The 27259-nt window shown below is 55.5% G+C and overlaps 7 protein-coding genes across 7 annotated transcripts; 3 read left to right on the top strand and 4 right to left on the bottom strand.

The window, feature by feature from the left end:
- Positions 1-600: 600 nt before the first annotated feature.
- B0T26DRAFT_803798 (uncharacterized protein) lies at positions 601-2945 on the top strand (the record flags this gene model as incomplete). The annotated part of the gene is made up of 5 exons (XM_060447104.1): positions 601-761; positions 828-1446; positions 1698-2327; positions 2457-2779; positions 2913-2945. Exons 1-5 carry the CDS (start codon positions 708-710, stop codon positions 2943-2945), a joined length of 1659 nt encoding a protein of 552 aa, XP_060294154.1. The 5' UTR covers positions 601-707.
- A 2221-nt stretch (positions 2946-5166) lies between these two features.
- B0T26DRAFT_831993 (uncharacterized protein) lies at positions 5167-6621 on the bottom strand. Its single transcript, XM_060447476.1, has 3 exons — positions 6351-6621; positions 5813-6241; positions 5167-5751 (listed from the first exon to the last, which is right to left on the bottom strand). Exons 1-3 carry the CDS (start codon positions 6381-6383, stop codon positions 5296-5298), a joined length of 918 nt encoding a protein of 305 aa, XP_060294155.1. The 5' UTR covers positions 6384-6621; the 3' UTR covers positions 5167-5295.
- A 2306-nt stretch (positions 6622-8927) lies between these two features.
- B0T26DRAFT_650121 (CYTH-like domain-containing protein) lies at positions 8928-11665 on the bottom strand (the record flags this gene model as incomplete). Its single annotated transcript, XM_060438153.1, has 3 exons — positions 8928-9110; positions 9176-9667; positions 9743-11665. The coding sequence occupies 3 exons, from the start codon at positions 11663-11665 to the stop codon at positions 8928-8930; spliced, it is 2598 nt and encodes an 865-aa protein (XP_060294156.1).
- A 2275-nt stretch (positions 11666-13940) lies between these two features.
- Positions 13941-17643, top strand: B0T26DRAFT_345895 (armadillo-type protein). Its single transcript, XM_060434525.1, has 2 exons — positions 13941-14286; positions 14342-17643. Exons 1-2 carry the CDS (start codon positions 14147-14149, stop codon positions 17376-17378), a joined length of 3177 nt encoding a protein of 1058 aa, XP_060294157.1. The 5' UTR covers positions 13941-14146; the 3' UTR covers positions 17379-17643.
- A 1811-nt stretch (positions 17644-19454) lies between these two features.
- On the top strand, positions 19455-20838 carry B0T26DRAFT_648935 (uncharacterized protein; the record flags this gene model as incomplete). Its single annotated transcript, XM_060438044.1, has 2 exons — positions 19455-20248; positions 20526-20838. 2 exons carry the CDS (start codon positions 19455-19457, stop codon positions 20836-20838), a joined length of 1107 nt encoding a protein of 368 aa, XP_060294158.1.
- A 520-nt stretch (positions 20839-21358) lies between these two features.
- On the bottom strand, positions 21359-23392 carry B0T26DRAFT_650778 (major facilitator superfamily domain-containing protein; the record flags this gene model as incomplete). The annotated part of the gene is made up of 2 exons (XM_060438211.1): positions 21359-22352; positions 22452-23392. 2 exons carry the CDS (start codon positions 23390-23392, stop codon positions 21359-21361), a joined length of 1935 nt encoding a protein of 644 aa, XP_060294159.1.
- A 2289-nt stretch (positions 23393-25681) lies between these two features.
- On the bottom strand, positions 25682-26662 carry B0T26DRAFT_753021 (uncharacterized protein; the record flags this gene model as incomplete). The annotated part of the gene is made up of 2 exons (XM_060445610.1): positions 25682-26195; positions 26298-26662. 2 exons carry the CDS (start codon positions 26660-26662, stop codon positions 25682-25684), a joined length of 879 nt encoding a protein of 292 aa, XP_060294160.1.
- Positions 26663-27259: the final 597 nt, after the last annotated feature.

Here is a 27259-nt window from a genome sequence, read left to right on the forward strand (position 1 = left end):
TAATGTCAGTGATACTAGGTTCATACCAAATACTCGTGTCCGTTTACTGCCTGGGGCTGTCCATCCCTCCTGATAAGTATTCATGTATGGTCCAACCAAGTAAAGCTGGTGTTGCTCTTCTCGGCAGTCACAAAATCGTGAAATTCAGATTTAGGGCCATCCCGGTAGGACGTGTCTTTTCCTCCCAATGTTAAAAAAACCGACTCGTATTAAATCACCAATTTTGGGACACTTTTGGCTGGAATGGATTGTGTTTGCACACAATGTGATTTCCCTTGACCCCATCGCCTGGGAAACGGCGCCGCACTGTGTGCCCAAGCACTCTGCTTGCCCCACAAATGCAGCCCTTCTCACCTATACAGCTTGTATGGTCCTTGGGTATAACAGGCTTGAAGTTTATCTAAATAGCAATCCCTGAGGAAGGCATACAATTTACTGATGCCTGGTTAGAACAAGATGCTTACCAGGATTCCGCTAACAGCCCTTTAGGAATGAACAGAGATTGAGGAGGCGCCAAGCGAGCCACGGCCGCTAGAAAAGGTCTAGCGCAAACCTAAATCCAGGCCGCCTGTTTTGGCCACCGCCAACAGAAGTGGTCACCACCAACAGAAGTGGTCACAAGAGGGTCACTCAAGTTCAGCTCACCCAAAACGCAACGCTCCCCGACCCCCTCTTTCCTCCCGGTACGACCGGGCTTCGAAGTCAGAATGTCAATGCTCATTATGCTCGCTGGGTTTGATTTCAAGGTGCAGCGCGAACAAGTAGACTTCAATTAAGCTGGGGCTTCGGCGTTTTTGAGTAGCAGATTCGCCAACGAAGCTGCGCAGCAAGTCTTTAGCAGCTACACAACCAGGGAGGTCAAGTATGGAAACAACATTGCCGTTCTTTTCCTCGGTCTCTACCACTGCCGCCAATACGACGACCACCCAGCATTCTGGCGGGCAATTGCGAGGGGCATGGGTACAAGCTTGGAGTTGATGCGAAAAACTACCCATACGCTCTCAGACGCCCGCAGATTCCTCCTAGATACCGGCAGACCTGGTAGCACGAGATCCGATATTGTTGTGCGCGCTGCCGATGCCTGGATCGACTTTCTTTCTGCCGACCCCGCCGCGCGCCTGCGAATTTCAACTTCGACCGACGATTGCCAAGTAATCAAGTTTTCCGAAATCTATTTCAAGAGCTTGGAGCACACCATGGTGAACGCCTCATCCGTCCCCACCAAAGGTCACCCTCAACTGCTCCCCATCCGTGATTCCACTCTCCCGGGTACCGAGTACGACCGTGACGCTTCCAGACCAGTCCCAAAACCCCAGGTCGACTCGCCAAAGCCTGCTCGCCACATCATGTCGCCGCCTAAGCTGTCCACCGAGACGGAGGCTCTCGCCAGCAATGCCGACAAAATTTCAAATGACGGAAACCAGCGCATCGACGCCCAAGCATCGCGTAAGCGACCACCTCCCCCCTCGATGCAAGCTAGGAGCCCGCCCCAAACCGAGTTCCGCATGCTCAACTTTCTGGAGACACGCCCGCTAAGGCTCCTCAGCCCACCGAAGCTCCCCCCGCGGCACCTGTCCCTGAGAAGCAACTCCAAAACCATTCTGAGCAGAAGCCTACACTTGCTTCGGCAAAGCAGGCTTCGCCGTAGAGCGGCATGAGCAGCATGAACAGTAATCGGATTGCCGAGAATTCTCTAGTGTCGCTCATGGCCCGATGCGCCGAGCCGGGTAACCGGCTTGCCGTTGTGGGAATGAAGTTGACCGAGAGCCAGGACCAGCTGAAGGCTGGCTCCCTGAAGAATATTGAGAGCAAAGTGAGCGAGCTCCAAGCCGAGACGAAGAAGGGCTTGGTGACGACCATAGACTCGATGCACGCCGTTACCGAAGCAATGGCCAACATGAGAGAGGATATATCTGGCCCCGATTCGAGCATCATCAGCACCGTAAATGCCATCAAAGATGACATACCCAACGCCCATTCGAGCATCATCGAAGCCATGAATTCTTTGAAAAAAGACGTGTCTGGCTCTCATTTGGGCATTATCGAAGCCGTAAATGCTATCAAAGGGGAGGTATCCCGCCCTCATCAGAGCATGGTTGACGCCTTGAATACCTTCAATGAAGAGATGTCTGGCTCTGATTCGCGCGTTGTCAAGGCGCTGTTGCAGCCTATTCAGACCATGACAGAAACCTACAACTCGTTGCGCCACGAGGTTGCAGAGTTGAAATCCCAGCAATCCCAGGCCGGCGCCCAGTCTCCTGCGTCCCAGATTCAATCTCAGATGGCAGAACTGCTTCAGGAGCAGAGTTTCCAGCTTAAGAAGCTAGGTTTGTAGATGGAGCGCGTGCAGGCGAAGCTGGCCTCTTCAGCGCACGCTGATCCCGCTAATCAAACGCCCATCAAGGCGGCGGCGCCTCCTATCCCAGCAGCCACTGATGTAGCATTCGCCAAATCAGCACATGCTACCGCTGGCTTGGAGGACACGAAGCCGAAGCTTGTCGCTTCGCCGCCCGTTCAATCTATGAGATTAACTTTCACTTACCCGGCATCTGCTCCTTCGCCGCTGGCTAATCCCGCCGTTGCGAAGCCGGCGCTCAGCAGATCAGTCCCCAAGAATCTGCTGCAGGCAATGAAAGCAGCCGAGACAGACCTTAAACACCACGTGAAGAGTATCCAGAAGTTCTACTACCAACTCGACAGCTCTCTACCCAACCGGCGTGCGGCGGAGAAGGCGGCGGATCTTCTCCTCGCCCTCGAGCGGGCTCTAAAGCATGCTGAGGTCAGACAAAGGCAGCTTCAAGGCTAAACAGAAGAGGTTATTCTCCGGTATCTCGAGTGTCGGAGAAAACCCCCCAATCGACCCATTATGGGTCTGTTAGCGTATAATTTGATTCGCCTCTGGGCGTGCCTAGTCACCAGGCGGTGACTACAAGAAGGAGATCTAATGCCGCGCCACTTAAGTCAGGTGGTCTGCTTATGGAACACCCCTGGATTTGGAACAAGGTTTGTCATCAAGGACTTGCCGCTCGCCACCCAACTCACCTATTTCAATCGCTTGCAACTCGACCAATTCTGCTTCAATACTTATCTTCTTTTCTCCATTCAATTGAGAAATGAAAGATGAAGCGATATACTCAGTTGGATTTGCAGAATGCGCTGGCAGAGTATTCAGAAACCGGCTTACTCCGTAGCTCTGCTGAAAATCACGGCATCCCCCCTACTACTCTCTTTAATCGGGTTCGTGGTTCCGAGCCAGCCTCCAAGGCCCAAATTCTTAATCAAAAGCTTTCTCCGGCTATGGAAGAACGCTTAACCGAATGGATTCTATTCCAAGGGTCGCTCGGTCACCCTCCAACCCACGCCCAAATTCGGAAACTAGCTAGAAGAATGCTCGAAGATAACGAGACCCTCGGAAAACGCTGGACTAGCCGGTTTTTGGCTAGAAATCCATCTATTTCTACAATTAGGCCTCGGAGAAGCCATGCAAACCGTGCTGATCGAGCCTGTGAGGCCGTTATCCGGCCTTGGTTTGACTATTTGAAGCCTCCAGGCGTGGAGGCTATTCCAGCCAAGCATAGGTATAATATGGATGAAACTGGCATTGCTTCTGGCATTGGAGATAACGGCCTGGTTGTTGGATCTAAGGAAAGAAAGAAATTCCAGAAAAAGAAGAAAGGAGACCGAATTTGGACCTCGATTATCGAATGTATTTCCGCTGACGGCCGGTATTTGAACCCAGTCGTCATTTTCAAAGGTGGAAGCCTTCAACAACAATGGTATCCACGCGATTTACAGCCATTTAAGGGCTGGAAGTGGAAACCCACTGAAAACGGCTGGTCTGACGATGATACTGCCGTCGCATGGCTCCGCAATATCTTTCTTCCAGAGACTCGGCCAGCTACCCCCTCGGAGAAGCGCCTCCTTATTTTAGATGGCCACGGTAGTCATACCACCGAAGAATTCATGTGGCTAGCCTTTTCTAATAATGTACAATTGTTATTTCTACCAGCCCACACCTCCCACGTTCTCCAGCCCCTGGATTTATCGGTTTTCGGCCCTCTAAAAGCCCGGTACAGAGCCAAGCATAACGAGGTTGTTTCCGGCTTCGACGAAGGCACTGTTGCTGAAAAGAGGGCCTTCCTAGAATGCTACCGGCAAGCCAGGGTCTATGGAATGATTGAATCTAATATCAAAGCCGGCTGGAAAGCTACAGGCCTCTGGCCGGTCAGCCTCAGGAAGCCCCTAAGCAACGGCCTTGTTATTAAGAATTCTAACGGCGACGTTGGTCAACTGACCTCTACGGTTTCTATAGACCTTCAAGAGGTCCATAACCCCATTCTAAATAAGAATTCGGAGGGCCGGCCTATATGGTTTAACCCTAAAAGCCGAAGGATTTCCGTATTCAGGGGCAGGTTTTTCTAGCCGGCCAGAAACGGACTGCCAACGACCGACTTTTCATACGCAAGGCCGCAAAAGCCTTCGATTACGTGGTTTTCCAACTAGCCAATACGGCGCATCAATTGGAGGCTGCAGAAAAAAGCCTAGAACGCACAAGAGGCCGAAAGAGAAGGAAGGTCCAAGTCGACCCTAATACGCAGTTCGCTGGAATTGAGGAGGTTCGTGCCTCACAGAGAGAGGCTGGCAGAGAGGACCTTGGTTATTCTGAAAGAGAAGAATCAGGAGAATCCGATACTGAAGACTTCATCATTGTAGCTAATTAATTGACAAAGTTGTTGGCAATTGAAGTTTGTGGTGTTGTGCGGGGTCCGATTCAGGGGCTGTTCCATAGGCAGGGGTGTTCCAAAAGTCCCCCACCTGACTTATAATAAGCATTACCGGGATGGGCTCTTGCGTTTCTAATTATCACAGGCTTGATTTCAATATCTAATGGCAGAAATCAGTGGCTGGGTTTACACGTTATAACCTCGTCATAAGTCGTTTGTATAGAGCTGGCATAGGGTCCGTTGGGCCAAGGTGCTGCCTGATATTTCGGCCGAGCACCTTAATATCCACACACAACGGACATCGTATAATAGCCGCAATGCACACGCCGTTTACATAGTACTTTGAGTTCGCCACTTCCCGCTTCTATTTGCCAGTGACGTTTCTACTTTGCACGCTGATCAACTATGCCCTTACTTAGTTGTGGCGACGGTCTTGGTTTGAGTTCCATAGTGGCTTCTATTATCCTGCTTGCCTTTGTTTCAAGCCACGCGCCTGCTTTGATAGTAATTACCTAGATACACAGGTACATATCTAATTAGCTAGGTAAGTGAAGAGAGAATCATAAGGACACTACAGCGCGCCCGCCTTCTTGAGCCAGCTCTCGACGGTCGCCCGTAGGTCCTCGTACGGCAGCCCGACGAGCTCGTTAGCACTATCAGCAGGCGCAAGCGCGTTGCCAGCACCGTCGGCGAAGTTGTGCACGTGCAGGAAGTCGATGAACGCGCGGAAGTCGCCCTGCGCGAGCTTCTCCTCGCCCTTCTTCTGGATGTCGGCCGACGCGACCCGCGTCACGGCCAGTTTCGTGCCCGCCAGCTCCTCCACCAGCGCGATCAGCTCGTTCTGCGACAGGTTGAACGATGCGGATCCTAGGTACTGGTTCGCTGTTGCGTCCGGGTGGGACAGGATCCCCGCCACCGCCTGCCCGATCTGCGGCAGGTTGCTCGCCTGCCACTTCTCGTTGCCCGAGTCGACTACTATCGCCGTCTTGTCCTTGACGCTGAAGCCTAGTGTTCCGCGCTCGAGGGCCTACGTAGCTCGTGCGTCAGTATCAATTCATTCAGGGTCCCTATGTGTCTAGCTACCCTACCCAGTCGAAGAACAGGCCCGTCGACAGGCCGGTCCACGAGAAGGCCGGGTGCGCAGCCGCCTGCTCTTTTAGGTAGTCGACAATGGCGATCTTGCCAGCGAGGATGGCGCCGATGGGCGTGCCGCCGACGCGGCGCGTGTTGATGCCGAACTCGGACGGCACGAAGCGCCGCACGCCAGCGGCCACCGCCGCGTCAACGGCGACCTTCTGCGCCGCGATCCCCGCCGTCGCCACCACAGACACCACGGCGTCCTGTCCCGCGAACGCTGCTGTCAGGTCCGCGACCGACTCGTAGTCGACGCTCTTGATCGCGAGCCCATCGGGAAACTTGGGCGTCGAGTTGGTCGACCCGGCGCGCGTCACGCCTGTTACGGTGAAGCCGGCCGCGACGAGCTCCTGCACGATGAACGGGCCTAGGTTGCCCGTGCCCTGTCCGAGAGGTTAGCGTTTGCTGTCGCGAGACGTGTTGTGTAATTAGGTGTGGTGAAGCGAGAAGCGGCAGAGTGCAGCTCCTGAGGAGAAATGGAGGCATAGTTACCCCTAGCACGGCGACGGTCTTGATGGACACCATGGCGACTGGTGTGGTTTTTTCTTAACGGTTAGATGCTTGAAGGTTGAATTACCAATAGGAGAGAAAAAGCCAAGGGTTGAGGTGTGTGTTGTGTGAGTAAAATGGAAAGTAGGTAGGTTGTCCAGCAAAGCGACCACACCCGCCCCCTACATTATATATATACCTAGCAAGGTAGCACCTAATAACACTACAGCATTCCGCGTTGGGGTCCGGCTATGTTGCGCAAGACGGGCGTGCTATTACAAGATTCCGTGCTATTGCAAGATTCCGTGCTATTGCAAGATTCCGTGCTAATGGTACCTGATTGCATGAGGAGAGAGAATTGGAGAAGGGGAGGGGCCGTCATCCATGGATATTCCGAGCGGTTCCGAGAGAGAGGAGGCGGGGAGCCCCAAATATGGATGGGGGCGGGTAACGGGTTCACGGCTAGACCAGTCTAAGGTAGTTGGCAAGTGCAGCGTTCTCGGCAGATGGACGCGGCCGGCCTCCTTGGTGCAGGTCCAGCCCGTAGTCCTCCTCGCGGACTATTGATTGACCCTTGCGGCTTAGTCTAGTCCATGGTAAAGCTAGCAGAGTCGATGAAATGGGGTACGTAGTTTAGTTTATCATGCTGTGCTTTTTTCTTGAGAGAAATTTCAAACTCTTCCTGTTCGTCTCACCGAGAGAGTGTGTCGTGCCTTGCCCTGTCCTGAGCCGCGTCCAGAGATCTCCGGCTGAATGCGGAAATCAAGAACGTCCTGAACCGCGGCCTGCGCGGTTGATAGGCTGTTTTTTTCTACTTCGCCGGTAATAGCCCAAACATGCGAATCTGCTTGTGGCTGATGCTACAAACTTTAGTCGTCTTGGTTGCGATTTATGTCGCATGAGCGAGTCATGAGGTGCGGGCTGGGATGCATGATATCATGCCAGTCAAGGTTAGACAGAAATGTGCTTCTTGGATATATCGAAGCATGCCTAGGAATAATTTCACTTGTAGCTCTAGGAAGGGGGGTTTCTCAAAAGCGTCAAGCTTACTTTCCCCCGGAATTGCGAGAGAATTAAAATGCGGATAAGAAATTATAAAAGCAATGCCTCGATATCACGAACTGTTGATTGGAAGTGGTGATGCAACTGAAACCCCATTTTCAAGGGATATGGCGAACTAATTCTAGTGCATGGGAGCATGAGCAATCTTAATCTGAATTATAGCGAAAGCCCGTAGGAAAGAAAGTGTTGAAATCAGAATGTTCAAGGAAAAAACCAACTCTCCACATCCTAATCTCTACATGCGATATATAGGTTCAAGTTGGTCACGAAAAAAAAGCCAATACCCGGTGAAAGCACGAAGCAACAAGTCCAACACGAAAGGTTCTCGGATCCGGCTACAACTAGCGCATTATATGCCGGCCGCTCCGCTCCACGCACCCGAACTTTGAACGGCCCGGAGCCGTCAAGGTTCGGTACAACCATGGATTTGCCCATGACACGTACACCGAGAAGACTCACGCCGTGCCGTGGTGTCAAACTCGATCGGCCGGCCCGAGTACAAATAGAACAAGAATGCTGCAATTGACGAAAGGGTCTTGCACACGCCTTCCAGCCCTCACCCAAATCCATCAGATCAACCAAATCCATCAAATCAACCACAGCCATATACTTGAATAACCTCTACATAAAACTAGACACTAGACACGTACCGGCTACTTCTGTTCCTAATCTATCAGCTTCACCGTATCCTAACAGCGGGCGTGGCCAGCGTTGCCACTCACCAAACTCAATAAAGATAATACAGCGCTAATGAGCTAGAATCGGCGGCGGAAAACTACCTACCCAAGGACTCTACACGAGTGAGCTACGATAACTTCATCTTATTCCATAGGTAGGTACCTTGAGTTTGGAAATTATAGCATTTTCCCTTTTTTTAAACCTAGACCACAACCCTCAGATCACGCCTCAAGTTCACGCCCTCAAAACCCCCCAAAAAGACGAAGAAAGCAAGCAGAGAAAAAAGGGAAAAAAAAGTCTTTTTTACCCTCTTATTACTCACTATTGGATATGGTATCTAGAAGGAAACAGTACAAAACGACGACAAAAGTTCAAAAACCAAATAGAAAAAACAAACGACCAGCAACTCAAACTAACCGCGAGGCAACGGGAAATAAATAAAGGATGACGAGACGGCGTCCTCGACCGAGATTGGGAAGAAGAGATGCGAAAATGAAGGGGAAAAAAGGAAGATGATGACCGCGATGACCCAGTATTAGTAGTGAAGAGTAATTTGGTACATGGAGGAGTGGTAGTGGTGGTGATGCTGGTGGTTGCTGGGACATTGCAGAGGCTTCTTTTCGCCTTCCTTTTCGGCCTGCAAGCTTAAACCCGCGCAGACACACCAAAGTCGAGTCCAGCAGCCAAAGTCGAGTCCAGCAGAGGGAAAATGAGAGCCAAAAAACAAACCCCAACCGGAACCTTTTCCCTCCCCCCGGAGCGCTCGCATACCCGGCAAGCTTTTTTGTCCGATAAAGTGGCCCCGAAAGTTACCCAACCGGTTTGTCCAAACCTTTTCCTTCACCCAGACATGCCGAAATCCTTGGCCTTGCGGGTCAGGACCCGGATGTTGTTGAGCAGCCCCTCCACCAGCTCGACGTACTGGTGTGGCTGGTTGTCCATGGCCGCGCGGCCTTGGTTGATTAGCACCTGGGGCGCCACCTCGATCTCGAGCTCGTGCTCCTTGTCCTGGCGTTGGGTATTCTGGGTGTTTGGTTAGCATGAATGCCTGTATAAGTAACTTCACGCAGGAACATGGTGATGCTAACATTGGCCCCCGGTACCATCTGCGTCACTTGGGTGAGGTCCACTTGATAGTGGCTGTGGGTGTAGCTGAGCCTGTCCTTATTGCGGTGAGGTATGGGGGCGCGGCCGTCATTCTCGAGCTTGTCGATGGGGCCGTCCCAATCCATTTCCAAATTGATGCTGATGCGGCAATCCAGAGGGGAGTCGGGAAAGTGTATGCTGATGTCGGCAACGCGCGCCTTGATGATCTTGGCCAGCACCTCGTTTGTCTTTTGGTCGTATGTGATGCGGACCTTGGCTGCGTGCTGTCGCGCAGCAACGAGGTTTGCGACGCAGGCGGGCAGCATCTGATCGCGGACCTGTGAAGGAAGCTCGAAGAACTTGTCCACCTCGCGACGGTGCTTGTACATGATAGGGACGCGCCGTCGAGAGCGGCCGGCATTGACTTCCTTGTTGTCTGGATGGGTGAGGACGACCATTTGGTTTAGAAACTCGTTGAAGAGCTTGTGCTGGCGCTGATAGAGGGGGAGGCGTTAGCAAACGCACAAGCACAGAAAGAGGGACAGGAGTGAAGTGAATAGGCGACCCACCTCCGTCATACTACTCCGAAAATTGAGCCAGTTGCCGGAATCATTGAGCACACAGTCCGAAAGGACGGGCAGGTTCACTCGTTGGCTTGTGCTCCTGTCGATCAGGGTGCCCAGCTTTGCCTCTATTTCGAACTGGACTCCGCGGCTCTGTATCTCGTTCATGTCCTCGTTTAGGACGACATGTTTGAACAGGAAATCCGCGATGACCTTGGTCATTGCTTCTTGCGGTATGGCATTTGTGATGCTGGCCTCCCACTCCCCTAGAGGGCCGAGGGCCGGCGCGGGTTCGGGCAGGGCCTGCGCTGGGGGCTGTGCTGGGGGCGGGGCAGAAGGAGCGACCTGGGTCGGCGGTATGGCGCGCTTATCCTCTGGCGAGGTGTGCCGGCTGGGAAGTCGGCTGTCGGGCTTGCCGTTGACTTGGGTGCTGTGGCTGTGGACGACTGGTCGGTAGATTACGCGGTTAGGGTTGGCTAGGATGCGACCTTTTTGTGCCGTCTGAGCCCAGATGGGAGGCGTCTGGTAGACCTTGAGGTTCTTCTCTCCTTTCTTGGGCATGGCGTGGAAAGGCGCGGGAGGGGCCGCGTCGCCGTGGCGGCCGTTAACACCCTCAAACGGCGGTGGGCGTACGTCGCGCTTCTCGAGCTCGTCGGGGCGCAGTTCGCGGTCGTCGAGCTTGCGCTTTCCTGGCGTGACACCGCGCTCGCGGTCTCGGTCGGGCTCGACGGCCGAAGGCATGGCAGGGGCGGGCTGGATTGGGTGGTAACGGGATTCTGAGTCGGGAAGTGAGGTGCTGGGGCGGCCAGAGCTGCTGGGCAGACTTGGAATCTGCGTTTTTGGACTGACACTGAGACTTCGATCCCTTTCACTGTGTGACTGGGATCTGCGGAGCGAGTCTTGACTGTGTGGGTCGTAAAGACTTTGACTGCTGGGATGCCTTGGTAGCGCAGGTGGGGGGGGCGGTGGCGGCGACGACTGCGAGGGAGGAACATGGTATGTTGGAGCAGAGGGCAAACGTTGTTGGTACGGGCTCGAAGGTTGTCCGTAACCTAATGTTTGCGACGGGCGAGGGCCAGACAAAGGACCCGCGATTGGAGTGGGGGGTTGAGACGATTGGCGCTGTTGAGGATCCATTTGAGGGAGGGGATGCGCCGGCGCCCCAGGGCTCCCCTGGGCGAACGGAGCTCCATACTGCACTGGCTGGCCCTGCGCCGACGTCGACGTCGGCGTCGAGTGCGCTGACTGCGACCGTTGTAGATAGGGCTGGGGACCGGCTGGAGTTCCGACCGGAGGCGTCTGGGGCATTTGCTGCCCCTGCATATACGAGGCAGCAACGGGCGGGCCTGTCATACCGCCGTGGCCCGACGGCTGGGGATAGCTTTCTCGGTGGTAGGCGCTCGTGGGCGGCGGGTATTGGTGTCGTTGCACAGGGCTAGTCGGCGTCTGCTGTTGCGGCGGGAAGGGATAGCCGCTGCCGCTGGCCGCGCTGATTGACGACGTAGGCGTCTGCCGATACGGCGACGCGACGGGGCCAGACGTCATGATGGGCGAGCGGAGATCGTTGGGCAATATCTGCTGCAGCGGCGGCGGAGGTGGCGGCGGCGGTCGGCTGGGGTAGGGGCCGGCAACGCCCGGGTACGGGGGCGGAGGTGATGTAAAGGCGGCACCTGGCACCACATGTTGGGCGCTGTAGTCCTGCGAAAACTGCCGGCTCGGGGAGGGCTGCGTCTGGCTGTAGTCGCGGAACGACTGCTGCGAGATGGTCTGTACCGGCGTCGATGGGAGGGCGGGCTGCGGTTGGAGCGGCGGCGGTTGGAGCTGCTGCTGCTGCTGCTGCTGTTGCGGGAGCAGTGGTGGCGGCTGGGGCGGTTTGCTCGGCGCTGCCCCGGCAGGCCCGTTGTCGTTCAGCATCCCCCTCAGATCCATCTTGCAAGCGGTCCCTGTTCGGTCCTAAAGCTGTGCTGCGCTGTCGAGCTGAGCTGGTAGGTTGCTGTCGTCGGGCCTCGTAGCAGCTCCAATGTGGCCCCGGCAGTCAACGGGCTCGGCTCTCTCGTCTCGGTTTACGTCGCGCTCCTCGTCCCGCAGATCATCGAAACGGGGCTCGCGCAGCGCAGTACTGTGACGTGTCACAATGGCAACGGTCGCGGTCGGTTCGGTTCGTTCGCTTCGGTTTGGTTCGTTATGGCAAGGCCCGCAGGTTATGGTCGTGGTCATGGACGTGCTGTGTGGGCGTCGTCGTGGTCGTCGTGGATGCGTGGTCTAGCTGCGCGGCAAACGGCGTCACATCGTTCGTGCATGTGGCTGGGATGGAAGACGCTCGTTGATCGCAGACGAGCTAGAGGCCCAAGGCTTCGATCCCATGCCACGGCTCGGACCACAGTCAAGCCGCCGAACAGTTCTGACTTCTGGGTGTGCGACTACTAGTATTGGTACTGCACGCGCGACGACATCGTCGTTGACCGGGTTGCGAGCGCACGAAGATACGGTATGGAGGGCCAAAAATGGAGAGCGACGTGTGCGCCAAAATGTGGATTCGCAAAAGCAATGGGATGGGTATGGGCATGGGCCGCGCATTTGCCTGCTAAACAGCACCTCGCTGCGCTGTTGGAGGCGAGGAGCGATAGCCCCGCCGCTCTCTCTGTGAGGGACCGCCTAACATTAAACTAGCATGCCACTTGGGGAATCTGCTACTAGCTCAGGGCTCAGGGCTGCGGCTGCCTGCTTTACTACCGGCCCTGTAGTAGAAAGCATTTCTATTTGATAGGATCCAGCTACAACTTCGTCTATCTGGTTGGGCGACGCTTGACACAAGCCAAGTGTTACCGAGTACAAGGACGAGGGAGGCTCAAGGGAGCTTCAGAGCTCTGAAAGGCTAGAGACCACTTGTTCGGACGCTGTGTCTGGACAAATTTGGGGTGTGCTCGAAATTTCCCGCCCTTGCTGTGCCCCAGCTCAATTGTAAACGAGGGCCGAGCCCAAATCAGACTAGCCGACTTTGTGCCTGCCAGACTCTCTCCAACTGGCACGCATCCTGGACCTTGACCAATGAAAGTGCTTCACGGCGGGCAGGCAGTTGACGGATTATTAAGAGCTTCAAAGCTCCCGACCTTACACGTGATCAAAGGCTTCAAAGCAAGACCCTGAATACAATAGGGGGCCTGACTTTCCCTGAAATCGCCCGCCGTATAGGCCATATAGTCCGGCAGGTGCAAACCGTATGCACTGCAGGGCCAGTAACTCCCCAAAAGAGCCGGGTTGGGTGCAAAGGTGTAAGGAAAGAGCCCCAACCCACACCCACGACCAACTCACACACCTGCCTTCACTTACACGAAGCCAATAAGTGTGTACGGGTATTATAGTACCAGAATTAGCTACAGTTACGGCCAAATCCTGAAGATTGGGAGAGGGTATTTGGTCTGACGAAACCTGGGCTCTCAACGGCCTAATGTGGAAGAAATGGGCGCTTCTTTATGAACGATGATATACGGGATTGGGCACTGAAAAAGAGGAAGCCGAAGGGCTGGATGTTTTGGGGATCCTTTGCTGGGCGGAGAAAAGGGCCATCTTTTATTTGGGAAAAGGAATACGGCGGCATCGACGCAACCAACTATATCCGGCATGTTGTACCCCTTATAATCGACTTCCACCACCGTAACGGCAGAAATCTGATCTTTCAACAAGATAATGCGCCGTCACATAGGGCCCGAAGGACAAAAGACACACTAACAATAGCGGGGTAGAGATTCTTAAGTGGCCTGCTTATTCCCCTGACCTTTCACCAATCGAGAATGTGTGGCCCTGGTTTAAGGGCTGGATGGAGCTGCAAGTGCCTGATATTCAAGATCTTGAGCTGCCAGCCTTACGTATACTTATGGATGCGTGGCGCGCAGTACCGGAAGCCTGGCTGCAGAGGTTGGCTTACAGTATGCCCCAGCGGCTGCAGTTGTGTATTGCGGAGGGCTGTACAATAAACTACTAATTTTTTTGCCTAAAAGACCCTTGTTTATTGTAACGGGCTTAGCGCTTGTAAGTGGCAAATATGGTCTTGGCAGGTAGCGAAATAACAATATCCACCCCGGCATAGGAGTAATGTCCAATCTACAAGCTCATTCGCCAGTAAGTCCCTAGGGCTTGGCAACAGGCCCACTCCCCAGGCTGCAGGCAGGAGCTTCCTGACGTGGATTGCTGAGTCGTGTCTGAAGCTCAGGCGTTCAGCTCCTGCAACTTCGCTTCGTCCTCCAACACGCATCTTGTCTTCATCAGCCCAACGCGCCGAATTCGAGCCGCAAAACCGTCTTCCATCAAATTCCCGCTTTTGGGCCTGGCATCTATATCTGACTCCGCCTGTTTCCGAAAAGCTATCTCTCAATTAATTAATCCCCTCCTCCATCGTATACCGCCGTCACCATGCCAGGCCTCGTTACGGCAACCGGCGTCTTAGCTTTCCTCGCCGACGAGGAGACAGAGCTCAAGGTCTTCGCCCTCAAGACGCTCAATGATGACATCGACACCGTCTGGTTCGAGGTTGCAGGCGCACTGAGCGACATGTAGGTGGCATTATGTGATTATGTTGAGATGTTGGTCTAACGCTTTGATGAACAGCGAGGCCCTCTACGAAGACGAGAGCTTCCCCGAGCGCCAGCTTGCTGCGCTCGTCCTGGCCAAGGTCTACTTCCACCTGCAGGCCTACAACGAGAGCATGACCTTTGCTCTGGCTGCTGGGCCCCTCTTTTCGATTGATGCCCCCGGCGAGTTCGAGGAAACTATCATCTCTAAGTGTATCGATCAGTACATCGCTATCTCTTCGACGCATCACGCTCCCTCGAAGCAATCCAAAAACGACTTGTCTCTGCCCGCAATTGCGACGACCTTTGGTAGCGGCGCCCTCGATGGATCTTCCTTGATCTCGCCCACCACTCCGTTCTCGCAGTCCACCCTCCCGTCCAAGTCTCTGCTCTCGCGTGCTTCGACCGACAATACCATTCTCGACCCCACCTTCCAGCCGACCAAGGAAGGTCGCTCGGCCTCTATTGCCCAGGTTACGGATGCTTCCACTCAGCTCGCCTTGCAGGGCATCGTCGAACGGCTCTTTGAGAGTTGCCTGAAGGAGGCCAAGTACCGGCAGGTGGTTGGAATTGCCGTGGAAGCCAAGAATCTCGACGTGCTTCGGCGGGTCATTCAGCGAGCCAGCGAAGATGGCAAGCTTTCCAAAGCAAAGGTGCAGGAGGGTAGCCAAGGTCTGGCGGAGGAGTTGATGGACTATTCCCTCGACATCTGCATGGATGTGGTGCAGGAGCGAAGTCTGCGCACCGAAATTCTGCGCCTGGTCCTCGACCTCCTCAACGATATACCAAATCCCGACTATTTCGTAATCGCGAAGTGTGTCGTCTATCTCGACTCGGACGAGGAGGCGTCAACTTTGCTCAGACAGCTCGTCTCGAAAAAGGATCGGAATGCGCTTGCCATCGCGTACCAGATCGCGTTTGATCTTTACGACAACGGCACACAGGAATTCCTGGGCAAAGTGATCAAGTCCCTGCCTTCTGGCGAACCGGCCAAGAAGCCCGAGCAGCAGGAGGCTGAGGGTGCGGCCGAGAGCGAGCCTCTTCTGCAAAACCAAGAGGACCCAGCCGAGGAGCCTTTGTCCGAGGAAGTATCCAAAGCTTACCAGAACATTCGATCTATTCTCGATGGAAGCAAGGCCATCAAACTCAACCTCGAATTCCTCTATCGCAACAACCACACCGACGCGAGCATTCTCAACAAGGTCAGAGACAGTTTGGAGGGCCGCAATTCCATCTTCCATACGGCAGTTACCTTTTGCAATGCGTTCATGAACGCGGGAACAACCCATGACAAATTCTTCAGAGATAATCTAGAATGGCTCGGAAAGGCAGTCAACTGGTCCAAGTTCACGGCCACTGCTGCTCTCGGCGTTATCCACCGTGGAAACCTGACGCAGTCGCGGAAGCTTCTCGAGCCCTACCTCCCTCGCCAAGTCGGCGTCAGCAGCGGCTCCATCTTTAGCCAAGGCGGCGCTCTTTACGCCTATGGTCTGATCCATGCGAACCATGGTGCAAACGCCCTGGAGTACCTCCGAAGCATGTTTATTGCTGCGGATGAAGAAGTCATCCAGCACGGCGGTGCATTGGGCCTAGGTATTGCCGGGATGGCGACTGGAAACGAGCAGGTTTTTGATGATCTTACGAAGGTGCTCTTTGCCGACTCTGCTCTGAACGGCGAGGCCGTCGGCTTGTCAATGGGATTGATCATGCTGGGAACAGGCAACGCTAAGGCCCTTGAGACCATGTTCACCTATGCGCATGAGACGAACCACGAAAAGATTGTCCGCGGCTGCGCCATTGGCATGGCTCTCATCATGTTCGGACAGCAGGAGGGCGCCGATGTCATGATAGAGGGTCTCCTCGTCGACCCTGATCCGACTCTGCGCTACGGCGGTATCCTTACCGTGGCTATGGCATACTGCGGTACCGGGAGCAACAAGGCAATCCGCAAGCTCCTTCACATTGCAGTCAGCGACGTCAGCGACGACGTGCGCCGAATTGCCGTCATGAGTCTTGGATTCATCCTGTTCCGGAAGCCCGGCAGTGTTCCTCGCATGGTCGAGCTCCTTGCCGAGTCCTACAACCCTCACGTGCGGTACGGCTCGGCCATGGCTCTGGGAATTTCATGTGCCGGAACAGGCCTCGACGAGGCCATTGACTTGCTGGAGCCCATGATGAAGGACCCGACAGACTTTGTGCGCCAGGGTGCTCTGATTGCTCTGTCAATGATCATGGTCCAGCAGAACGAGGTCATGAACCCCAAGGTCGCCGCCATCCGCAAGACTCTCAAGAAGGTCGTCGGCGACCGCCACGAGGATGCCATGACCAAGTTCGGTGCGTCTATCGCTCTCGGCATAATTGACGCAGGCGGCCGGAACTGCTCCATTGGCCTCCAGACCCAAACCGGCAATCTCAACATGGCTGGCATTGTCGGCATGGCTGTCTTCACTCAGTACTGGTACTGGTTCCCTTTCACCCACTTCCTGTCGCTCAGCTTCGTACCCACTTCCATGATTGGCCTTGATCACGATCTTGAGATTCCGAGGTTCAAGTTTCACTGTGCGACGCGCCCTAGCCTCTTTGACTACCCACCGGAGCAGGAGGTCAAGGCCGAGGAGGGCCCGGCTCCTGTCACCACGGCGATTCTGTCGACCACGGCCCAGGCCAAGCGTCGGGCACAGAAGAAGGAGCGGGCTCAGCGCCGCGAGAGCATGGACATTGACTCGACTCCCGTGGCGAAGGCTTCCTCGCAGCCGGCGGCCGACAAGATGGACGTCGACGACGACAAAAAGTCCAAGGCTGAAGAAGCCAAGGAGAAGAAGGATGGCGACTCGGGCAACGAGAAGGAAGGTTCCGCTTCTCCCGAAGCCAAGAAGAAGGCAGAGAAGGAGAAGGTCGGCTACGAGATGGAGAACATGTCCCGTGTCCTTCTCAGCCAGCTCAAATACATCAGCTTTCCGGCTGGACGGTACAAGCCGGTGAAGAAGGTAAGCACCCGTCCCATCCCTGGACCTCTATGGCTCCAAGTTACTGACCGTCTGACAGCCCACCGGTGGACCTCTTCTCCTCCATGACACAGAGCCCGAGGAAGCCAAGTCGCTCCTTGAAGAGAAACTCAAGAAGGTGGCAACGGAGAGGGCCCCTGTGGGTGGTGCCAGCTCGGGGTCTGGTGCAACTCCTCGACAGTCGACACAGTCTCTACTTTCCCAGGTGCAGCGGGGAGTACCCGCCGGCACTAGTATGCGCGATCTGAACGAGCTCTTCAGGTTGACGAGCGGGGATAACCAGGCCCTCGAGCGTCTCGGCTTAAGCGGACCCGCAGACAGTGGCAGCGGAGCTGCGGCCGCTGCCGGTGTGCTGACTGCGGTGGATGAGGACGGTGACGGAGACCAAGAATCAAGCGTGCCGAAGGACTTCGACTACTTCACCGATGCGGAAGACGAGTAGGAGGATCTCACCAACATGGACGAAGGAGTAAACCAGCTGAATGGTTTCGTTAAATTCGTGATAGTTTTATCACTAGATTTGTACAGGCTTCTTTAGGAAGGATTCAGAGCAAGAGACCCAAGTCTACAGGGGGTTTGTACGTTATGTTTCGTTGGTATGACTGCGGGCTCCAGTAAGCTGTCCTGGCGCACCTGCATGTATAAATACGATACTTTGACAAACGCGCCGTTGGACCTTCTCCGCCTCACTGATAGGGGAGGCAGACGCATCCCGCTCTGGCGTCGCAAACCAGGATCAGGTTGGTCGTGGAAGTTTTCGAGATGCTTTATTGTAATACACTCTAGTGTGGAGGAGTTTTATTTCAGGCGGGAACACGCAGATGTAGGAGTGATAACTTTCACCCTAGAATTATCCCTCAAGGATGATGATGGCGAGATCCACATACGTCCGAAAACTACCCGCAATCATGACAATGACGACGCAAGGGTGCCGGAAGACTTCAACTACTTCCCCGACGCGGAAGCCAACAATAAAAACTCAGGCGGAGACCAAGTCGAAAGCGGGCAGAGGCACGTTTTGGGACGCACCATCAACCTCTATGAAACCCCTCGTGGAAACCCGGGAGTACGACACTTGGCCTTGAAAACGGCATCCCGACCTCGATACAGGGAGTGCGTACCATGCTAGACAAGAATGTGATAAGCGGGCTGAGGGAAAAGATGAGAAGCGGACGGCGTATGGGCCTCTTTTTGAGATGCGTCGTCCAACGTGACCCAAGCACGGGGCACGGGGCACGAGGCCCCCGGAATAATCGACCTCTTTGGGGACGATGGCAGGAATCTCGATCGATGGCTGGCTTTACGTCGCCGGAGATCTGGTATGAGCATAAGCGATGAGAGCGAGTGGCCCGAGACGGAGCCGGAGGATTCTTGATGCTGGGAGCCGAGGTAGGCTGGCGTGTTATATTATGATATCCATTTGTTGCATCCTCGTACTGTACTTTTGCATTGCGAACAGCGAGTACTACTAGGTTAGTAGATGGAGCGGGCAGCGCATGGCGTGGCATGGGGAATTAGAAGCGCGTCTACGGGTATTGCAATTTTGCCCAGATGCCTTTCGAAGTTGAATGCAAAAAGTGGATGAGTGCTTCCCCTGTCCAACAAGAATCCCTAGGGTTGGGGTTAGAGCATTGAGAACCCATTACAGCAGACAGTGCGCAAATACAGCGATGACCCCCGGAATCACATGCAGGTCGAGAATCACGACGTCATCAACAGTCAGTGTGCCGCGACAGCAGCTTAGTTTACGACAATGCTTAATGACGGCGACAATAGCTAGAGCTGGCAGTTCAGATCAAGCAAACTGCCCTACCATTTCTGCCTTGTTTGCAGCTGCCCAGCGACTCTGCTTTCGAGAATTCTCGTATTGTTGTCTGAGCGTCTTTTTGGTGGTCGGGTCTGCCGTTTTCTGACCGTGCGTGCGTGCGTCCGTCCGTCCGTCTTTCCTAACTCACCGCCAAACTCGATGTCCAGTGGCATTGCGCCTGCCCACCTTGTTTACATACAACTACAATCAAGGCTACTAGTTAAACAATTTGCGACTTTTTAACGAGGCGTTGAGCAAGTTCCCGAGTAATCACACCCCCACCTGCTGGCCTCTTTTCGCATCTCGCGCCGTTTCGCTTTGCGTGTGAGATGAAGAAAATGGCAGACAAGTACATCATCCGCGTGACGGCGGGATCGGGGTACGACGTCGGCGAGCACGTGGTGGTGCCGGTCAACACGGCCGAGCCGGTGCGCATCTCGAGCGCGCTGGCCGACGTCGAGCTCAACGTGCGCGTGCAGAACTACCGCGGCCTGCCGCGCAACTCGCCCGCCTCGTCGCCCTACTTCGACCAGGAGCCCCACGAGTACAACGGCGACCAGTACAGCATCGCCTTTCGCTTCACGCCCAAGAAGCCTGCCAAGGCGGTGGCAGACGGGGACAGTGGAGAGAAGGATGACGATGAAGAGGAAGAAGCTGAGGGCATCTCAGCCACGGACCTGCAGTTCGGCAACGACTTCGATCACCCGATCCGCGACCGGCTGCCGCCCGGCTTCGGGACGGCCATGAACATCGTGCGGTGGTGGATCGACCCGGGCCTGGAGGGCGACGCGTACGCCGACGAGCCGTACCTGTACGGGCCGGCACTGAGCTCTTTCAACGCGGTGCACTGGGGCGCGGGCGAGGTGGACGCTGCCAAGGGCGGGCTGTGGTTCGGCGAGGGCGGCAGCGAGTCCGGGTTGGCGGCGCGTCGTGATACGGGCGCCCCCGACGACGCCAAGGCCCGCATGAAGTGGGCCCTCAAGCCCGACAGCAAGCGCCGCTGGGTCTGGCGCTACGGCGACACGTACGCCCTCGACTTCTTCAACCCTTATGTCGATTTTAACGAGTTCGCGCTGCGCCTGCCGGGGTTCCATCTGCCCATCATCCGCTACTGGGACGGCCAGAGCCTGAGGTCAGTTTTTACTTTTTTTACTCTTTTCTCCCCCCCCCTTCCCACCCATGTGCTTCTTTCTATTATCCCAAACTCCAAACAGACATCCTTCCCACAGCCAAACTTTCCCCTTCAACCCCCTCAAGCCGAACACCACCAGTCACACTGACACCCCAGCCCCTCCTGCCACATCACAAACAAACCCCTCAACACTAGTTAGCCAGTCCATGCATGAAACCAAGAGTCTCGTCTCACACCTCCTCGCGGCTGTTCCCGCCCCGGCTGGGTTGCATTATAGGTCCCAGCCCAAACGCTCACACCAGCTCAGATACGTTCTGCGCAACCGCTCCACGGGCGCCGTGTACCTGGCCGTGCTGTTCACGCTGTACCTGAAAGAAGACGTCAACGAGGACGGCTCGCTCAAGCCGGCAGCCCTACAAAACAAGGGCGGACATGAGAAGAAGGAGGGCGGTGTAGATGATGATGATGAGGAGGGAAATGGGCACGACGAGGACTTTGACGAGGAAAAGGCCCTGGCCGAGGCGAGGCGCAAGCTGTCGGGCGTGGACCTAGATGCGGGGCCCGAGACTAACGAGGACGACGTGGACTGATCTTGTGTGCGCGGGGTTTTGTTTTGTTTTGTTTTGTTGTGCGCGTAGATAGATAGGGGACAGACGAAATATGCTTTACAAAAAGCTAGGTGGCGTGCGTGCGGCAATCAACTTCGCAAGCAGAAAGAAGGGGTAGCCCCAGGAAAGGGGTAGGAATAAATAGAATAAACAGGACATGGAGAGCGAGACCGCTTAAAATAAATGCATTCCAGATAAAAAAGCAGAATCTATCTAGGTCTATGGCATCATATAACCTGCCTGTCATGCATGGTATCAACTCTATGCCGAAATATATCCCATCCGTCCCCGGTAGTAACCCAGAGCCTGCCTCCGCCCGTGGGCCCAAGTCGTGAATCGTAGATGCGTTAGAGATCGTGTGCCTCAAATCTATAGGAGACAGAGATAGAGCGGCGTTCTCCAGAACCGCCGTCTCGTGATTACGGCTTTTGTAGTTCCTGTGCGGCGCAAGTTGAAGAAATCGTTGTCAGCAGGCTTCTCCGAGGTTGGACAGGGGCTGGAATCAAAAGCAAGACAAAGGAAGGAACTCAAAGGAAGGACTCACACAAGCAAACGGGCTGCGCGCCCTGATCCTCTCGCCAAAGAAGACCAGCACCCACGGCACGGCCGTCAGCGCCGTGGCAATGGCGCCCAGCAAGCCGCCGGCGCGCGCCTCGCCCAGGTTGCGGAAGAGCACGCCGGTGACCAGCGGGAACACGCCCCCAAGGATATTGCGGCAAAAGGACTGGGCGGCAAGCGCCGACGAGGCGAACTTGCCGTACGTGTCGGCAAAGTAGTTGAAGACGGCGAGGTAGATGCTGAGGATGCCCATGGTGGCCAGAGCGATGCCGATGGACGGGGCGATCCAGTGCGTGTCCGGGCGCGCGGTGAAGCCGAACACGAACAGCCCCGCGGGCAGAAACGTGCTCGTGACGAGCGTGAAGTAGAGGCGCGACTCGGGCGCGTCGGCGGGGAAGCGCTGGCGGATGAAGTGCCAAAAGGGGCCGCCGCGTGCCTCTTCGTCAGTGCCGCTGCGAGGATGTTTGAAGCCGGCGGGAGGAGGCGCCTCGCCGTCAGAGCTATCCGAAGTGGTGGCGGCGGACGTCGCACCCGTGCCACCGAGGTCAGAGACGGAAGACGGCGGCTGCGCGGCCCAATAGGGGTGATGCAGAATTTTTTCTTGCCAGATTCCAATGACTGTCGCGAGGACAGCGCCAACCATCATGGCAGTGAACACATAGCCTGCTTGCTCGATGCTCCAGTTGTACTGGCGCTGGAATGTGATGGGAATCGACGCAAACGTCAAGTACAGCACGCCCCAGGCAAAGGCCACCCACAGGGAGAAGAAGAAAATGACCGACTCGGTGCACAGAAGCAGGAAGGGCCGGTAGACCGAGATAGTGATCATCTTGGTGACCGAGGAGCGTTCCTCGTCTTCCTTGACAAGCCAGCGGATACGGCGGAGCGGCCATGTCGCAGGTGCTACCTCCAAGACCACTTGAGAAAGAGAAGGGGAGCTGGTTTCAGAGCCCGGCTCCTGATGGGCCGTCAACCCCTTTTCCTCGTCGGCGGGATTTTCTCGACGCTCGGCATAAAAGTCGCCACTGCTTGACGACACGGCCTGTTCCGTGAGAGCTGTCAACGATTCACCAGGCTCCGGCTTCAGCCAGATGCCATAGAATCCCTCAGCCTCCAGCTGCTCGTACCACTTGTTCAAGGCCCTCGCCTTCCTCGACAAGAGGACAGACCCGCGGCTCTCGCGGAACAGGACGACGAGCGCCAGCATAACCACGGCGCCGGCGATGACCTGGTGCCAAAACACCCACTTCCAGGGGGTGGCATTGCCCAGGTGTTCGCCGGCATGGCGGCCTTCGCCCAGTCGGTGTGCCATAACGGCGGCCACAAGGGGCCCCGCGCCAGTGCCGACCAGGACGGAGCCGCTAAAAAGGGCCATGGGAGTGTTGCGGCCTTCCTTGTCCCACATGTCGGCGATGACGCCACCCACCATGGTACTGAAGACGGAGGCGCCCACGCCAACGAGGAACCGAGCCACCAGCATGCCGGCCAGGGTACGCACGACGCCGCACACGGCCTGAAATATGACGTACACGGTCCCCGCCGCCACAAACAGCGGGTACCTCCCGTTCATCTCGGACAGGGGCGCCAGCACCATGGGGGCAAAGGCGAAGCCGGCACAGAATGTCGTAATCCCCGCCAAGACTGCAACATCCGAGGTCACGCCCAGGTCTGTCTCCATCAGGTGCAGCGGCGGCGAGTATGAGCCCGACGTGTAGGCGGTCAGGAAGGTGGCGATACACGACAAGAAGAGCATCAGGTACTTGCGCGAGCCGGGCCAGCCCATTGGGTTTTCGTACGGCGAGAGATCTGGCGGGGCGTGTGCCTGTGCTTCTTTGCCTCGCGCTACATCCGCCGTAGTGGAATGGTGTAAGATGGTGGTATTTGCTTGCGGCAAAGTCCGCTCGAACGTAAGGTAGAGGTAAGCGATGTCCTCGCCATTGTTGAGCGGGTTGGTGGGCTCGCCGGCTTTCACGGTCATCTCCATGGCTAGCGACTGCGCTGTGTTGATTGAGTCATCTGCCTTCTGTCTGGAACTTGGCTTTGGGGGTAGAGCCTCTACGGGAGAGCCGTGCGGCTCAGTCATGAATGGAAGAGTGCCTGGGTCTCGGCAGCCAAGGCCGGCGCCGACGATCGATTCAGGTCCTGGTCACAATGAACGCGACTTCGGGTTCGGCTACCGTGCAGTGGGTCGAAGCAGCAGCAAAATCATCCGGACGGCACGTTCGGGTCGGAAATAACTGCCTAAGTCGGGGCAATGGTGAGAAACGGAATATCCTCGCCGGCCGTGGGGGTGGAGACAAGCAACGCGCTCGACAAGGGGCACACACGAAAGCACGAGACGGTTATCTTTGAACGAACACCGTTAAACAGTAAATTCGGACAACACTCTGTCGTGCAACTAGCGGGGTGGCAAGGTTGGTGATGCGATGAAAGCCGCTAGGGAGGGTTTGTTATTTATCAGACGGTAATACCACATAGGGTAGGGAGCAACCCCTTCGTGGGGCCCCTTTCCCGGCATTAAACCCGGGTATTACTTGGCGAGCGAGCTTGGTCTGCTGCTCCGTGGAGCCAGCATCAAAATGCCAAGGGGCAGACGAGAAGGTAGGTTTGGGAGCGGGAGCCGCACTCGGGCAGATCTATGGTCGGGTAAGGCTAGCCATTCCCTCGCTGTGGCAGCGCTGGCCCAAACCTTCTCGATGTCCGCCAAGCCGGCTGACTTTTGCCGTTGCCTGTAAACTAAACTCGGCCGAGGGAATGGTAGCAGTAAGGTAGATGCCGTAAAAAGCTTTCATGGTTGCTTTTGTCATTTACGCCTCTTCCACCAGAGTCCAAAGTGGCGGCTCAGGCGATAAGCGTGTCGCAGAGATAGATGCCTTCGTCTCGTCCGTGGATTTAGTGGCCAGCCTCTTAGATTTCGACATCCGTCTCTTCTTTTCTCGTCCGGTGTCGCATCACCGTGCATGATGCTGTGTCGGAATGAATGCGGCGCCTTGCAGGCAGATGGGTCAGGATGGACACTGTATAACGGGGAAGAGAGAGGCAAAGCCAGTCAAGCCGTCGAGATGTGCGTGCGGTTTGTTGGTGCCATGGGCTAGACTCGGGTCGCAAGTCTTGGCATGCCCTTGCGAGTTGCAGTCCCTCCCGTCCGTAGTCCTCTAGCGACTCGACTCCGACATGGCAGGAGCTGGAGAGCTACTGGCTCCTGCCGCCGCCGCGGCTGTCACTGCCGTATCGGGACAACAGCAGCTCGCACGTCATCCATCCTGACAGGTTTAGAGGGGCTCGGATAAGCCATCAGAGATTCATCCAATGATGGGCTCTCGAAGATGCGAGAACACGCGGGCTGGTGGCGTTAGAAGCGCTGGCTTGTTCGCTTCTCAGACGGGAGAGAAGTCGTTGGCTTTGCTCTGATAGATGTGCAGCTGCCTCTTAAACCCGATTATTCCCTTGGCCAATGGAAGCTTGTGACGCCCCCAAAGCCCCGCTTTGACCCCGGGGTGTTGCTCCTCCAGGTTCTTGTCCCCGAAGTCTAAGCCCAACCCAAGCGGTTCTCAGCTGAGAGGGGCCCTCAGGGGCCTAACTTTTAGCATCAGCTCACACTAATTAAAAGAGACAATTATAACCGCCCATGCTTATTTATTAAGATCTGGAAGATTTCAAGAGTTTTCACACTCATGTCTAGAAAGGCTTTCATTTTTGCACTTTTCTGGGTCTCTCCTATCTGCTGGTTACAGGATACGCTTCCCGGTTCACAAACCTGTCCTTTAATTCCCGGCAGAAACCCCACGCCATGCACGCAGCCAGGCCCCACCCCCTGAAATCCCGAGGGAGTGCAGAAAAAAAGGGCGAGACGGGAATACGTGAGAGGATGCTACGCCCGGTGACAACCGGGCTCTTGGCAGAAAAAAAGAGAGATCAATAATTATCGAGAAAGAAACTCGTGTGGATATTTATGAGTAATCCTCTAGCTCATTCGTGTCCATCCTCGGTAAGGTATTCGCTTAAGCGTCTAACACAGATCAGACGTGGTGATTGAGCTTAATGAAATGTTTTCTACAGCTGGGGGAGTTCCATGTGTAAGTGTCTGGAGCACCGAGAACTGAGTTCATATTGCTAACCGGTAGGAGACAATTAGAATCTAGAGGGTCCAGGAAAACGTTTGAAAATACGAAACGACTAGGTAAACATGAGGCACAAGATGTTGGGAATCGGATGTATTTTTGGATCTGCCTGCAGCAATTCTAATTGCGCATCAACAACGCCTCGATCACGAAGGAACCGGCACACTCTCATGGTAGTCCACTTCTCTAAACTCGGCCATGCCCCGCAGCTCGTCCTCGGTTCCAAACAAAACACTCACAAAGACCCGGTCCCCGCCGCTGAGGTCGGGCTCCGAGTGCACCGGCGAGTCGTCCTGGCCCCAGGTGAAGCGGATGACCTGCCCCGGCTCGAAGCCGACCTGCTCGCCGCAGCCGGCCAGCTGCCGGGCCAGATCGGCGCGTATGCGGTCCTCGTCGACCTCTGGCAAAAGCCAAGCCCAGGCCCGCCCCGCCACTACCTCCTTCTGCATCGCCGCCTCTGCCGCCACTCGTACGGCCGCGTCGGAGGCTGTTATGGCCTTGTTAACCTGCGGGCTGGGCGCCATGACGCGCGTGCCCGGGCCGAGCAGCGAGACGGCGTACTTGGCGTGCGGAACTGCTGCCGCTGACGGGCCCGCGGTGCAGGTGCAGGTGCAGGTGCAGGTGAACATGCAGCCGTCGCGGTGCCAGAGCGGGACAATGCTGCGCAGATGGCTGCGTGTTAGTTCCAATCCTTCTCTCTGGCAGACAACTCCTGTTGCCCCCGTGGCTGGTGTATTATCAATACCAGCCTTAGCTACTTACAAGTCGTCAGTGGGCTTAGACATGCGCACCGTGAGCCAGCATGCCGCCGTTGCCATTGCCGCTGCCTGGTCCGAGCCGGCGGGCCGTAGCAACAGCGCCGACGCCGCTGCGGCGCTGTCTTCTCGCGCAAGAGCGAGGAACCGGCGAAAATACGCGCCCAGTAGGCCGGCGTCGCCGTTCGAGTTCTCGGCGACAAACGCAGCTGCCGCGTCCGCCAGTGCCGCCTCCGAGTTCAAACGGCCGTAGTAGTCATAGGTTGACCAGGCTTTCACCTGCGACAGCAGCAGAGTCGATGGGTGACCTAGTGCCCCTGTGGCGACGATGGCGTCCCAGGGGAAGACGGCGAGGGGTTTGTTCGTGTCCATGTTGGGCGACGTGATTTGGTTCCGGAGAAAATATTTGACGGCTAGAAAGGTGTACTAGGAATTCAATGGCGCTGCTTTTGGTTAATCAATCACCGTCGATCACAAATGGGACAACTGAAGGTGGTTAGGCAGGAGCGCTCCAAATCCCCTGAATGTTTGGCCGACAAACATCTTCAGAGCTGCCATCTGTCACTTCGTGACTCACACGGCGAGACAAACAAACTCAATTGCCTAACGATGTTTCTGCTGGTAAGAATTAAAGATGATTGGCTACTATTGATCAGGGGTTGGCTAAGTGAAATCGGAACAGGTTGGTGTTTTGAAGTATACCGGTCAATCTTGTCTTCATGAGAAATGTTTGAAATTCATGAAGGACTGGAAGCTGCTAATCCGAAGTTAAGCTTACCCCGAGCAATAATGGCTTGCGTTGCAGAAACCCTAACCCTTCAGCCCCTCCCCCCCACAGCTCGAATTTGAGAATGAGCACAATATACGCGGCCTCGTAGCAGAGCAATTACTTACACACTATTCTTATTGAGATTACCAAAATAAATCGCGATAGTCAATCAAGCAAGTGCACGAGGATTGCAACGTCTC

The sequence above is a fragment of the Lasiosphaeria miniovina genome, assembly GCF_030549165.1.
Source record: "Lasiosphaeria miniovina strain SMH2392-1A chromosome Unknown B0T26scaffold_5, whole genome shotgun sequence".
In the NCBI taxonomy this organism is placed as follows: domain Eukaryota; kingdom Fungi; phylum Ascomycota; class Sordariomycetes; order Sordariales; family Lasiosphaeriaceae; genus Lasiosphaeria; species Lasiosphaeria miniovina.